Here is a 14,219-nt window from a genome sequence, read left to right as displayed (position 1 = left end):
GCAATGAAAATGTCCAGCATGCATCACAGAAAGGTACAATGTCTCCCAAATCTACTTGACTGATGAATCCTTTTATTTCTTTCCAGGAACATCCCTAGGGCCTACTGTTCCCTGAGAACAGAGGTTCTCAAAGTACGGTCCCTGGGACAGCAGCACCAGCATCCATTAGGGGAAGTGCAAACCCTCAGCTCCCATCCCAGACCAATCTGCTCAGAAAGTTGGGGTGGAGGCAGGGCTCTGAAGAAGCTCTCCAGGCGATTCTGATGCATACTAACCACTGAGCTAGACAGTACTTTAGAGAAGACCGATTCATGTACAAATCTGGGAAAGACTATTCGTTAAGGGGTCAGATGAGTCATTCGTGTTCATGCTAAGGTCATATAGTATGACTGCCGAAATTGAAATGGAGAAGAAAACGTGCATTCAACTGTAATGTGCCAATTAAGATAGCAACATTTACTACTAGTCTAATTAATACATCGCATCAAGATCTGAATACAAATGATTTGGGACTGCCTATTCCTTTGGATTATTCATCTTGTTACACTCCGCTGTTAGCACGAATTGAGAGCTGACTTTTTTCCCAACATACTTTATCAAGTTGTTGAGCAGGGAGAGGGAAAGAAAGAGGAATGGATTTGAAAATTGTTTCCTTTCCTTCCCCTTGTCCGTTAATCCTTTGACAGAATTATCAGAAAGTAATTTTGAGGCCAAAAGGTAGAGAGCAATGGAAAGAAGAGAAAATAGATCTCACGGAAGCTCATCGCCTCTTAAGTAACAAAAAACTAACCATAAGTATCTGTATTATATGTCTAGCTGTCTAAACTCATATTTAAAAACTGATTTTAAGAGCAATTATTAGCAAAGAACTTTATAAGTCGATCGGCTTAGAAGCACTTTATCTACTTCGATAGTAAACGGTTATTGGGTTAGCACAAATTTATCAGAAGCTATAATTTTCAAGTGTTAAAAAGTGTATCTGTTCTACTTCTTAGCAGAATAATTTGGGAAGGTGTTTACCATACATTTGTAGTTTGCAAAAGAGCTGTCAAAAATAACTCGAGATATATGAATGCTTCAATGATACAACGAAAAAAACAAGTATGACTCAAAGTAACCTGCGTGCATGTTTCCAAAGTAAAATTTGAATCTAAGTCTACATCTTCAAATGCATTTTGACTCGGAATTTTCCTTGAGAGGGAAAAAGAAACAAAGAAGACCCCTTGAACAATTATGCAGAGCTAAATGATGGAGCTTTTTAAAGTGCTTTCGCTAGAAATAGTCTTAGTTTCAAGTGCATTTAGACATAAAGACATATCAGAAATGAAAGAATAACATTGTTCAAAGATTTGCATGAGCACAAAGGCTTAATTAGAAGAAAAAATCATAAGAAATGTCAGATTTTTTAAGGTAGAGGTTTGCAGAACTTCCGTTCTGTCTTTCACTTACTCAGCCCTGGTTCACTGCCCTGCAATATACATGACTGGTGGGGTCCCCGTGACGCCATTGGTCATGGACTCCCATGACTCCTTCTACTAGGGGGGATGAGCTACACTGGAGGTAGGTCTAAATTAGGATCTGTGTTTCCTATAGAAAACCACCTGCAGCTCTTAGCTAGTTTAATTTGCGCAACCTTAGAATGATGCATTTCTCGACACTTTGGACCTTTGACCTATAGTACTGTCAGCACTGAGGAAGGCTTCCTTCTGAAATTCTGGCCCTTGTTTAAAGCCGTCTGTTCTCCCAAACTTCATTCGGACATACTGCAGAGAAGTCGGGTGCAAAGTCATCAGACTGCAGATTCTAAAACCTGCCTTTTGTTCCCAGAGTTGGAATGGCACTTCGGATCAGAGAGAGGCTGACTTAGTCCATGTGGCCAGTGAATTTCTTTCACCACTGTGAGTTCCTGGAACTCACAGGCAATGACGCTGGGTTAAGAGCCGGCCCTCACGTGCAGAGGAAGGTGATGGCCATCTGGCAAACCCCCGGATCTTCCTACGTCCTCAAAAAAATGAGAAGCAATGACTCTGGAGAGGAAGGCAATGCTAAACAGAAATGCGACCAACCCTCATCGTTGTGGGCCACTCACTATTTCTCAAAATGGTTCTGAGGTTATAAATATCTAAGGACCCTGATGGAAATTTTGAACGATAAGATAAGACACTGAACATTTTTTTTTTCATGTGCCTTCTCTTATACCATTGAACAAAACCCTGGTACACTCTCACTGTTGATTTCTCTTCTCTGACAGTTACAGGGGGACCCACCATCTAGCCCTATAATATATAACAGTCTCCCCATTAATTTGTTTTCCCGTGTTTCTTACAGAGCAGGGCACAGAGTGAGTATTTTTGTTCTTCATTTGGTAAGATAGGGAAATCAATGGCACTCCCCCTTACAGGTGGCTGAGAGGATTAGAGGCTCTAACACATGTGGAGTTCCTAGCACAGGGAAAGCGCTTAACAGTTATCAGCTCGTAGTAACAGTCGGAAGCCTGAGCACATCGTCCAAATCCTGGCTTTCTTACTCACCCTTATGTGACCCTGGACAAGTTACTTAATCTCTCTGGGCCTTGACTTCTTCATTTAAAAGTGGGGATACCAATAGTACCACCTACTTGGGTGATGAATGAAGATTTGATCTGATGCTATATTACGAAGTCTTTGGAAAACTGCTGGGCACAGAGAAGGCGGTGTCCTGGTGTTACCTGTTTAATTCTTGCAACAACCCTCAGAGGGGGCTGTCAGTACCCCCATTTGCATAGATAATGAAGCCAAGGTTTAGGGTCACACAGCTAACAGTGAGTCCACAGTTCCATGCGACTACCGCTCATAAGAGAGGTATATGTGGGTCTCCAGTTGCACGTGACTGTTCTACTCCCCAGTGACACATGCCTGCCTCATATGGCTTTTCACCTTCACTAGTATTCCTGATTACTAATCGGCAACCCAGATGCTCTCGACCCACAGCATGGGCTAGCGTCCCACATGCTAGAGGCTGACAGCACTTTCTTGTGCTGATTTCCTTGCACGCACAGGCAAACAGACCTCTTGCTGATCTCTGGGAAACTGGCAGCGAGTGGATTCGAACAGATCACAGCGCCTGCTTTCTCTCCCCTCCCTGGTCCACAGCACAGGGGGAAATGGGTAACTCCGAGGCGTGGATTCTTCCACCCGCCCCCGTTGGGCCTCAGTTGTTCCTGCGAAGGAGCCAAGGGAGGTTTTTAAAGTTGGCTCAGACTTTCTTTGCCACTGAGGGTGGGGCAATGGTGAGAAAGTGAAGAGAAAGACCAGAGGCTAGTCCAAGAATTTGCTTGGGAATGTATACCACTGCCATCTGCTGGATGGAATGGGTATCAGACTTGTTCCGATGTTTCTTTGCTCTGTAATAAGCAAACTCACAGATTCCCATTATGGGTTCAGAACCTAGTGGTTTTATCATTTCATAGCATCAGTTCTAAATGTCTGCAGATTTTGGAAATCTCACGACAGCTGTGCACAGAAGGACTATCATGGGAGTAACTGAAAGGTAAACCTATGACATCTTTGAAGCAATGCCCTCTCTAGCATTAATAGTTCCCCAGATCAAATTTAGTCTGTTCTCAAATGGTTGATCTAATTGGTTAGAATAAGCCCATAACTATCCAGCAAGGGCATCCGACAGAACTTGGACCCTCTTGTCAATGGCAAAAAGTACTTACAGGGAAGTGAATTCACCATCTGGCTTTATTCTTGTGTTCTCTGAAATTCCCTGTTCATGTATCCAACAATTCCTTATTGAGCACTTGGCCTGTGTGCCAGGCACATATCAGGAACTGAGGAAGCAAGGAGGAATAAACATAGTCCCTGTGTAATTAGTGATATTAAATGGATATATTCCGAGCGCTTAGTATGTGCCGGGCATATACGCAGTCCATTACATCTCATCCAGTCCTCAGAACTACCCCAGGATTTATTATCTCATTGACAATGATCTTATATTATTTCATTTACAAAGATCTTATATTATTAACTCATTTCTAGTGACTATTAGTGCATCATTTACAGTTCAGAGAATTGAAGGTTAGGGAGATTAAGTAACTCACGAAACTTAATACAGTTAGGAAGAGCTGGAGTGAGATTTGGATGTGGGGAGTGGGAGTGGATGGGTGGAGAAGAGAAGGGGTGAGAACATGAAGCAATACAGATTTTTTTTTTTCCCATGTGGAGAGTCTGGGTCTTTCATTTCACACACATTTTCTGTTCCATTAGCTACAGATTTCCAGCGAAGCGAAAGTATACACAACACTAAGTAATGTGGCAGTAGAAAGAAGCTTTGGAAAGATTGATCAGGAAGAATAGCCCTTCCTCTAGCAAGCATTTGAAATCCATCCAGTTAACATTCTCTTCAGTTCTTAACTCTTCCGAACAGCAGTCTCCGTGTGTCGGCGGCAAGACCTGAATTTTGTCGGTTCTCACTGGATGGAAACGAATCCCCATTGTGGTCAGCATGACAGGTAGGTGAGAGTGAATGATTTGCTCCGCACAAGTGAGGGAGTGATTCAGACGTATGATCACAACCACCTCAAATTGCTTTTCATTTGTTCTGTCTGGTGTAAGAGTGGGTGCAGGAGCAGGTGCAGGTGAGGGGATACCAGGGCACGTGGGGGCGGGGAGAAGAGAGGAGAGGATGAACGGAAGCTGGTTGCAGACAAGAAAAGCACCCTGTGCCAGGTGCCTATGAAAAGTGCTCTAATAGCATCAATTGGACAGAACACTAGAAGTGTCGCTGGGACAGTTGAGCGGCTGATGGTGGGTAGGGGTTGATAGTCAGCCTGCTGGGTTAGAACCTTTGACCTCAGACAGGTCACGTAATCTTTCTATTCCTTAGTTCTTTCACCTGTAAGATGGGGATGCCCCATGGTGTTGTTTTGGGGGTCTAGTGAAGTAGTCCAGACTGCCCTCTGCTACTTGCACCAAGGGGTCAGAATTTGGACGGATCCTTCAGGAAAAATGCCCTGTAGGCTTGCTTGATGCTACTTATTTCCACATTAGTTTGCTATATGTACTCACATTCTGCTTCTCCACAATCCTATAAGGCAGGGTGGACAGATATTATCATTCCCATATTTATAGAAGAAAGTCATCCCTAGGTGTTTTGGTTGAAATAAAGATGTTTTTCTAAGCAGAGCCTGCCCTCAGGGCCATCCACATGAGAACACCCCCCCCCCAAAAGCATCCTATGGAATCACATTTGTGTATCAAACTCCTAGGCAGACAGTGATTTTCAAATTCTTTCCTGGAAATAACTGAAACCTGAATTTCTTGGAAGGAGCTCCAACCTGGAATCTCCCGGAAGGAATATAACCAGAAAGAGGAAAAGAAAGCTATTCTAAGCATTCATCGCTGATTTCTTTTGCTGAAATTCTCTAATAAGTTTTTGATGTTGAAAGAAAAACTGAATACCTAATTTTAAGATTATTTTAAACTTAGTCAACTGTTCATCAGCCAATGTAATTTTGGTGGTGAATAACATATTGGGCAAAACACTATCTCCTGATTGTTACATGTGCTGGCGAAGCCCGATGTGAGGCAACGAGTTTTGGAGAAATAAGAATGAATGGAAAGAACAGACGAGATATTAGAAATACCACGAACAGTGTCCACTTCAGTATGAAAGTGTTGTATTGAGACAACACTAGCCAAGGATCAGTACCCAAAGTTCGGGACGTGTGAGGGGACACATGCATGGAAATCTAACTAAGGAGAGAATCAGAGCTGAGTCGTCTCAAATCAGACCCAACATACTATGGTAAGGTCCTTAAAAGTTCTATCGGTGAGCGATTTGTGATCATTGTGCCAGTTCTTTGTATGTAAATGGGCTTATAAAGAGCATGGTCAAAGAAGTTTCCTAATAATTTGCTACATGTTTATGACATTTTTCACATAAGTCTTTGCACTATAAGGCACAGACTTGATTTTCCTTCCGAAGGTTGAACACAGGCCTCTTCAAACGATGAATTCCAACTTAACTGGAGTTGGATAAACGGAACATCACATTTAGAAACGAAAAGGCACGTGGCTAATGAGGTTAAGAGCAGGGAGATCAGTCCCCGACGATGCAGAGGCTCCGTACGCAGCTGTTGGACAGACCGAGAGACGGAGTGACTCGGGTTTCCCTCGTGAAATCAGTTACACGGGATGTGAATGAGGCCACTCATCGCTCCTCCTTCTGGCTACTGGAAATGAAGTGAAACGCACAAAATCTACCCAGTCTTCAGCATCCCAGTGTCCTTTTGGTTAACGTGTCAGAAACAGGCATTCGCTCGACATCTCACTTCTTGTTCACGGATAAACCAATCCTTTGACCACGTTCTGTCAATTTTATTTTCTAAATACACCTTGAATCCTTCCATCCGTCTGTTCCCCCTGCCACTACCTGAACCCCAGCTCCATCTTCTCTTGCCGGGATGTCTCTTAAAGCCTCCCAAGGGCTATGCCTCATCCACTCTTGGTGCTACAATTCTTTGCCCACAGTGACACCAGAATTATCCTTTCAAAACACGAACTTGATTATGTCCCTTTTCTTTCAAAGCTCTAATTGTTGTTCAACTGTTTGATTAACTTCTGTCTCTCTATGTGAATCATAAGCTCTGGGAGACTGGGACTCTGAAAGCCTTTTTCTCACCATCATGTCTCCGGCGTCTAGCACAGGGTCCCATATACAGCAGGCGCAAATAAATAGTTGTTGAATCAGTGGATGAACTTAATGAATACTGGCTTGTTATTCTTCAAGGGTAATCTGTCTGTGTTGCTTTCTGCACGGTTATCTCAAATCAAACTCATCAACACGCTTAACATGATTTACATCTAGTACATTTTTATGAATGAAAAGCCAGAGTGCCTAAGAAAATGGAATTGTTTCTCACTTCTGCATGAGTAAGCTATTAAAATAAGCAAACGTGCTTGCATCTGAAATTTTCATTTTCATTCCCAAGATGGTTCGTCCTAAAGATGGAGAGAGTAAGAGCTCTCCTCGCTTGGAAAACTGTAAATTGCAGTCCCAAAGAAGGTTCAGAAATACAGTTTAAGATCCAACCAAATAAAAGACTTGAGTTGATGGTTCATAAATAAATATCCTTCAAATGTCTCAAATGGGATGTAAATGGAAAAGATCTTAGCAGAAACCATCACATCTCAGCATTAGGAAACAATCATTCTCATTTTAAAACGTGGAGACAAGAAAGCATTTGTGCAAATAACTTATTGCTAAACCTAGAGCTACATGGAAGTTTAATTTTCAGAAAGTTCTTGGATACAATACATCTTTCACTAATTACTTTTACATTTAAGAACAAATTGCTTTGGATAAATAATTGTATGCCAAAAGGACCATAATGCTATTCAACAAATGGGATAATACATTTTCATCATCACCTAGTAGAAGTCCTAATGCATTTACTTTCCTAGTACTTAGGTAGTATAATTTGTACCATAATTACTGAATATTCTCTAAAATAAATACCTCGCATCAGAGTAATGCGGATGGTCAGTAAATCACTATTACTTAAATAAGGATGAACCAAGCGATCACCGAGCACCCCTACTATGCAAGCCCTGGCAAAGAATTACAAACACGAAAATCTTACAGCTAGAAGAGAGACCTCTAGTGTGTGTTAGAGAACTTTATATTGTGCTTCAGGCATAATTAATACAGCAAAATCACTGCAGTCATTTTGAATACTGTGGTGGGAGATTTTTTGCCAGCTATCATTCATGCTCAATTCATTTCAACATTTCTTCCCAGCAAATGTATGATATTTTTTGCCTAGTGGCTTTCTTTTTTATCAGCATATTGCCTAAACCAGTGAAGTTTTCTCCGTGATGCAAAGTTTTAAAATTCAGTGGTCACTTTTGCAGCCTCATCAGAAAGCCTTAAACCTACTGTCGTCATAACAATCACGAACAATTCTTTGCATTCAAGCAACAGCAGGACTCCTGAGCCAAATCGTTGCCGCCAGTGTGCGGTCTCCTGAACACCAGCCCCTCATGGTAAGCCAAATGCCACACAAATAAAAACACGAGGAAAGGATCAGCACATCGCCCATTATCCGGGAGACAAATGGATCCACTACTATTTCAAATTCACCAAGTAGGTTAGCTATTAGATTCCCATATATGCAGGTAAAATTCCTTGATGTGAAATCAGATTTAATGAATCATGCTAGGGCATCAGCCTCAGCCTTTAAAAATCCTTTATTTTCTCCTTTTCCACATTAAAAACACATTTGAGATAGACACAGAAGATGTTTCTCTAAAAAACACACATACACACAAAACAGGAGGTCTCTTAAGGAGTCTACTGCTGAGAAGGTAAAAGCATTTTGCTCATTTTTAATTTGCTAAAACAATCCAAGCATGCTTGGTACCCAGAGGGTATTCTCAAATAAACTTGTATCTCTAGCTGCCAGCTTAGTTGATTGAAAACAGAAGGCAAACGTTTCTTAAAGAATGAGTATGTTAAACTGTTATGTCTCTCCCAGTTCCAGCAAGGATACACACACACACACACACACACACACACGCAGACACGTCAAGGATTTGCTTGAAAGCAACCGCCAGTTCTCGATGATCTAAAAGGTAATGCAGCATTTGTACCAAATTACTGCTGCTTACTGTAGTGCCCCTCTTAGCGAGCAAGTCAGTGCCACGAGGGCACTGGACAGTTCCTGCGTGCTGTTCTCCACGCACAACGCCGACAGCCCCATTTGCAACTTTGCTAACTTAGTTGGCTCCCGCCCAGCCGGCCCCCGAAGCACAGTCACGGTGAAAACGTTCCGAGACCAGAAAATCATTTCCACGACAGTGCAAGTGTTCGAAAGCACAAAGGCGGACCCGCTCTAGCTAGGAAGTTTCGGTACTCGGGCGGCTGGGCGGAGCACGCGTCCAGGTAAGGGATTCCTGCACCACAGGTCTGGTTCCCTCTTCCTGGATGTTTTGCGGGCTCGACCTCACTTTTAACGCGAATTCACCAGAACGCGCCCCCCAACTTCGTTCTTTCTCCAGGAGGCTCGGACTCTTTATTTTCCAGCCAGGTCCCTCTGGGGGGCGGGAGAGGAAGCACACTTCACATTTCCATAAAGAGGGGCGGCGGGGGTGGGGGGTGCGGAGCGGAAAGAGGTCAGAAAGGAGCCAAACTGCATCCCTCCCGCCCACCTCTGCGCCCCAAGCGCTGGTTCGGGCGGCGGACACGGGAGGCGGCCAGGAAACTCTGTCCCTTTAAGGGAACCTTGGCCGCCAGAAGGGGAGGGAAGGATGCGGGCTCCGGACTCGGACTGGGCGCTGCAGGCACCGCGGAGCAGAGGCGAGCGCAGCAAAGCCACAGCCATTACCTGCAGCGCTCACATCCTTCCCCCACCCGAGCGCCCCCTCCCCCGTCCCCGCCTCCCAAGGAGACTTCTAATCCGGAGCATGTGCCGTGCCCTTTATCCGGGGAGGAGGTGGGGAGGAAGAGGAATGAGAGCTTTTTAAAAATAAATGAAACGTTTGCACCCAGGGAGGGGGGGGTGGACTGGAAAAGGGAGGGGGTGGTGGGAGGGGGCTTTAAAGGCGCCCGGGTGGGCGGAGGCGGCGAATCCGGCTCAGCCCGGCCGGAGACGGACGGCGGATTGCGCTGGGCACCGGCCGCGGCTCACAAAGGGGAGCGGCGCAGTCCGGCCTGGGCAAAAGGGAAAGGACAAACCGCCTCGGGGCCCGATCCGCTCGGCAGCCACAATGGCGTCTTTCACGGGGCGTCCGGGGGCGCCACAGAGGCTACGGGCGAGGAGGGGGCGGCGGGCCCCCACCCGGCAGGAGGCAGGAGCGGAGCCCCGGGCGCCGCCGCCCCCGCGCACCCCGCAGGGCGCTGCGCTCGGCTGGGGGCGCTCGGCCGGCGGCGGCGGCGGCGGCGGCGGCGGGTCGGGCCCGCGGCGCCGCGAGGCTCTCGGCGGGGCTGCTGTGCGGGCGCGGAGCTCTGCGCCGGGAAGAAAGGGACGCGCGCGGCTCGGCGAGGAGGGAGGGGTGAGGGGAGGGCGGGGGAGAGCCGCGGCGAAGCGGCCGCCGGGGAGGCTGGCGCGCGAGCGGCGGGCGGGCGGGCGGCGCTGGCACAGGCTCCGACAGCCGCGGCGGCTCCGCTCCCAGATCCGGAACCGGGCCCCGGCGCGCGGGCTTCCCGCCTCCCCGGCCCCGGCGGCCCCGCCGGCCGCGCCCGCTCCGCCCCGCTCGCGCCCGCTCCCGCTCGAGGAAGAAAGCCGAGAACCCGCAGAAGCAGCCCCGGAGGAGGCGGCGGCCGCTGCCCCGCCGCCGGCCCGAGCGGATCCCGAGCCGCCGCGGCGGGCTGTGTGTGTGCGAGTGTGCCGCGCTCTCGCCCCATGCCTGGCACATGCGTAAAAGCGAGTTGCGCCCAAAGTCCCAGCCATACCCTCCTTAGCAAATAATAACAAACCCAAACCGTCAGATCTTACCTGAAACATTGAAGCACAAAGTCTCTCTCCAAGTCCCCTTTTCCTTTTCCTCTCCCCCCTTTTCCGATTTCTCTCCCAGCGATCTGCTCGGCTCGCCACACCAGAGAGAAATGCAATAGCTTGGCTAAGGTAGACAGAACAAAATACAGAGAAGAGTTGCTCCAGGGCTTTGAAACCCCTCAAGGCAAGGATCAGGATACAATTAGCTCATGCCTCTACCTCCAGTCTAAATCAATCTCCAAAATAAAACTTAAATCAAATTAACTGATCACAGGGCAGACAATTGATCTCCTTCAAAAATAAAGCCCTACGTATACGTATAGATAAATATACATATAGGAAATTTTTTTCCAGTTTTTTTTGGTGGAAAAACAGTCTTATTCCAGCCTCCAACTTGCTTTTTACCCTCCTCTTGCACAGAAAAGCTGATTTTAATCGTTGTGATTAGTTTTGATGTAACGTTTCCGCGGGCGATTTCTGCAAATGGATGGAGTGTTTCTTTGCCAAAAGAGGGAAAAGCAGCAGATGATGATAATTATAAGGATTGTTGGTTGTTTCTTTTTATTTGTGTTTAGGGCTCTCTCTTCACTTTCTCAAGTTGACCTGACATTGCTGTTACGCTAAGGTCGCACAACTTGTTGATGGGGATCACCGCCCTGTCTGATCAAAGGATAGGTGATAATTTGGCAACAGAGCAGCACATTTTTGGTTCCTTTGGCGACATAACGTCCCAAATGACGTGGATAAAAATAAGCACATGCAGTCTGCTTTGCCCCAATCAAGTCTGAATCAGCGCCTGGGGGTTATACACAAACTCATTTCAAATGTTCAACCATGCAGAATTGCAAAAAGATTGAAGGAGTTACACCACATTTTTTTTAAATAGCAAAATTAAAAGAAAACAAAATCTACATTAGGTGTAGCCAAAGACGTATCCTTTAGGTTTTATTTGATCAGCCTTCTGAACATATCTCTCCTGCTCCCTTCTCTTTGCTTCCCTCCACCTGGTACCTTTTATGGGGGCGGGGGGAGGGTTGTATAATTCCATTATTTGACGGAAGTGCTCAACAGAGCTAAAGAGACTCTAACATGAACACATTTCCCCAGATTGCCACTCTAGCTCTGACCTCCCCCACTCCTCATCACTTCTCCTTCCTCTCTAGGTCTTTGTTCAAAGAGATTGTGCCTGAGCCAGTCGTTATCTTAATTCTTTGTAGTTAGAGTAGGGATATTTGGTCATAACTCCAGGGTCACCTCTCATTAGTGTTCTGTCCTTGCAGGATACTTTTTGAAATGGTGTATTTTTTTTTTTTTGAGCACTTCACAGTTCATTAATTCAAAGACTTTGCTGACATTTCTTATGAAAAAGACCAGGCTGTAAGGCCAAGGCTACTAAAAAAAGAAAGGAAGAAAAAAAAAAACCCCAAACCCTAAATAGAACCAGACATGTCCTGTGAATACCTGCAATTGGCAGCATTTCACAGGAAGTCTTTTTTAAACTCTCATCTTTCTTCTAAGGTAAGCAACTGCTGCAGGAGGAGCAGAGAAGGGAAGGGCCAAGCTTTTTAAAAAGATCATCAATCAGATCAGGGTAATAATGACGTGAGAGATTAATGCCATCATGAGAATCAGGGGTCTTGGTAGTTTTTGTTTGTTTTGTTTTGTTTTTTATTTTTTACGTAACAAGTTCTTAAGACGTGGGTGTCTGGTTTGAGAATATCAGTGACCTGCAAGAAGAAAAAATGAATGGCTCACAAAACAAGAAACAAAATTGCATCTTTGCGATTCTCTTCCCCCCTCCACCCAAGGTAGATACACCCTCTGATCTGTAATGAAATTTTTTAAATGTCCACAAAACCCTAAATTCAATTGAATAAGAACTTTCTTCTTGCCCCCAAATGGCACTCAAAACGTTAATACAGGAGCAGGTGGGAAGAAAAGAGACTGATAGGACTTAATGCGTTGCAGGTGTGGCCTGAAGTGACTTTTATTAAAGTCTGGAGAGCCTCGTGTCATTGTCCTGGGATGCTAGAGCTGGATAGATCATTTGTAGCCATCTAGTTCTTGACATCATTTTACACATGAGGAAGCGGAAGCAGCTTGCCCAAGGTCACACGCCAGTCAGCACAAGGCCAAGACGAGGCCTGGAAAGGCAGGACTAGAACCAAAGTGAGTGTTGTCTCCCTGAAGGCACTCACCTTGAGACACTGTGCACAACATTCTAAATTGTACTGACACGGCTTAAAAACCATACTTTCAGAATTCTCTTTCTGCAGTTTGTCCTAACAACCTGTAAGCACCTTCTTTCAAATATCTCTGAGAGCAGCAAATCCTTGTCCTTGACGTCTAACTTTTTTCAACAACCGCTCTCCTTCCACCCCCACTCCAAAAAATTAGTACCAGGTCTGGGAATAAGTGGATAACGAAGATGGCTTATGCTATTTAGAGTCAAAAAAAGAAAATATGACTAAACACAGTGAGGCCAATTTTCTTATTGGTACCTAAATGAACTAGACTAGTGGCAAAATATCTTAAACAGTAGGATTAACTGGGATTTCAGTTTCCAAGATAACTGCTCTGAAGAGAGTAATATTCACTTGGGCAAACCGAGTTCTGAAAGGTTCATTTTCAAGGTGTTTAAAGACTGCAGAATGACATCACTTAGAAAAAGTCACTCTATGTAAGCTTTAAGTGATTGACATTTTAAAGTGACCCATCCATTCGGTTGATTGCTAAATTTGTGATAATCCCAGGAACCAATGGACTGCAGAGTACATCTCACGTTATTGTAGTGAGGATTTTCATTTTCTGTAGTTTGAAGGGGACTCAAAGTTGAGACTATGAGGATTCAGAGGGAAACTTATTTTGTAGCAGGCAATACAAAGAGAAGAATAACCTTCACAACCTTCAAATCAAGGATGAGGACAACAGACTTTTAAATTTTAAGATAGATTTTTTTTTAAACGAAATGACATGTGAAAAGCAGGGTCCATGTCTTGCCTCGTATGAGATATGAGTTTGCCAACTTCGCTTCAATCAGCCCTTGCGATCATGAAATTACCCAAAAGTATTTTTTATCTGATTATTATCTGTGCAAGGGAACGTGTGCATTTTGTGTGCTCTACAGCGCTTTTTTGCCAATCATGAAGAAGTTGGGGGGAAAAGTATATTAAAAATCCTTCTAACCTCCTTTTTCAATAAATAGTTGAAGTGAGAGCAGCAGCCTAAAAACCGTTAGCAACACGGAAGACAATGGCAATAAAATTGTCAGCAAGAAAACAATCAGAAAGAAAACACAGACCTCTGTTTCCATCTTCCTGGGTCTCACTATCAAAATGAGTTCCACCAGTTTTTAAGGCGTAAAAACAATGATAGGATATTTTGAATTGAAACCAGGAGCTTGGTGGAAAAAGTTGAGTGCTCTGACCCCGGAGGAAGAGAAAACGGGATATTCTTTAAGAGGGGAAAGGCAGTCCCTTTTCCTGTTAATGTGGGGACAGCTCATTTGGTCGCACGCCAGTCACTGAACCCTCAAATCACGAGTTTGCACAGAACATCACGGCTTGGTCCGGGGGTCGCCCTGCGGTACATTCTTGGTGGCGATTTCACAAGATGTGGACATTACTGGCTGAGATGAAATGTGAAATTGCAAAACCTTTCAGTGAAGCCAGACACCCAGATCCAAGTTAAAAATCCCACTGCGCTTTGCGTTAGGAAGCAGAGAGAAGCGTGGGCGCCT

General features: G+C 45.1%; 1 protein-coding gene across 1 annotated transcript in view; it reads right to left on the bottom strand.

The window, feature by feature from the left end:
• KCTD1 (potassium channel tetramerization domain containing 1) overlaps window positions 1–10,566 on the bottom strand; it is a 176,039-nt gene extending 165,473 nt beyond the window's left edge. The window contains exon 1 of the mRNA XM_008690878.1: window positions 10,481–10,566. Coding sequence (XP_008689100.1) covers window positions 10,481–10,489 — 9 coding nt within the window. The 5' untranslated portion in view covers window positions 10,490–10,566. The remainder of the gene's footprint in view (window positions 1–10,480) is intronic.
• Between the last annotated feature and the right edge of the window lie 3,653 nt (window positions 10,567–14,219).

Source organism: Ursus maritimus, unplaced genomic scaffold (assembly GCF_017311325.1).
Source record: "Ursus maritimus isolate PB19 unplaced genomic scaffold, ASM1731132v1 scaffold_18, whole genome shotgun sequence".
Classification (NCBI taxonomy): Eukaryota; Metazoa; Chordata; class Mammalia; order Carnivora; family Ursidae; genus Ursus; species Ursus maritimus.
Note: the sequence above shows the minus strand (reverse complement) of the source record. Positions and strands in the feature narration are given on the sequence as shown.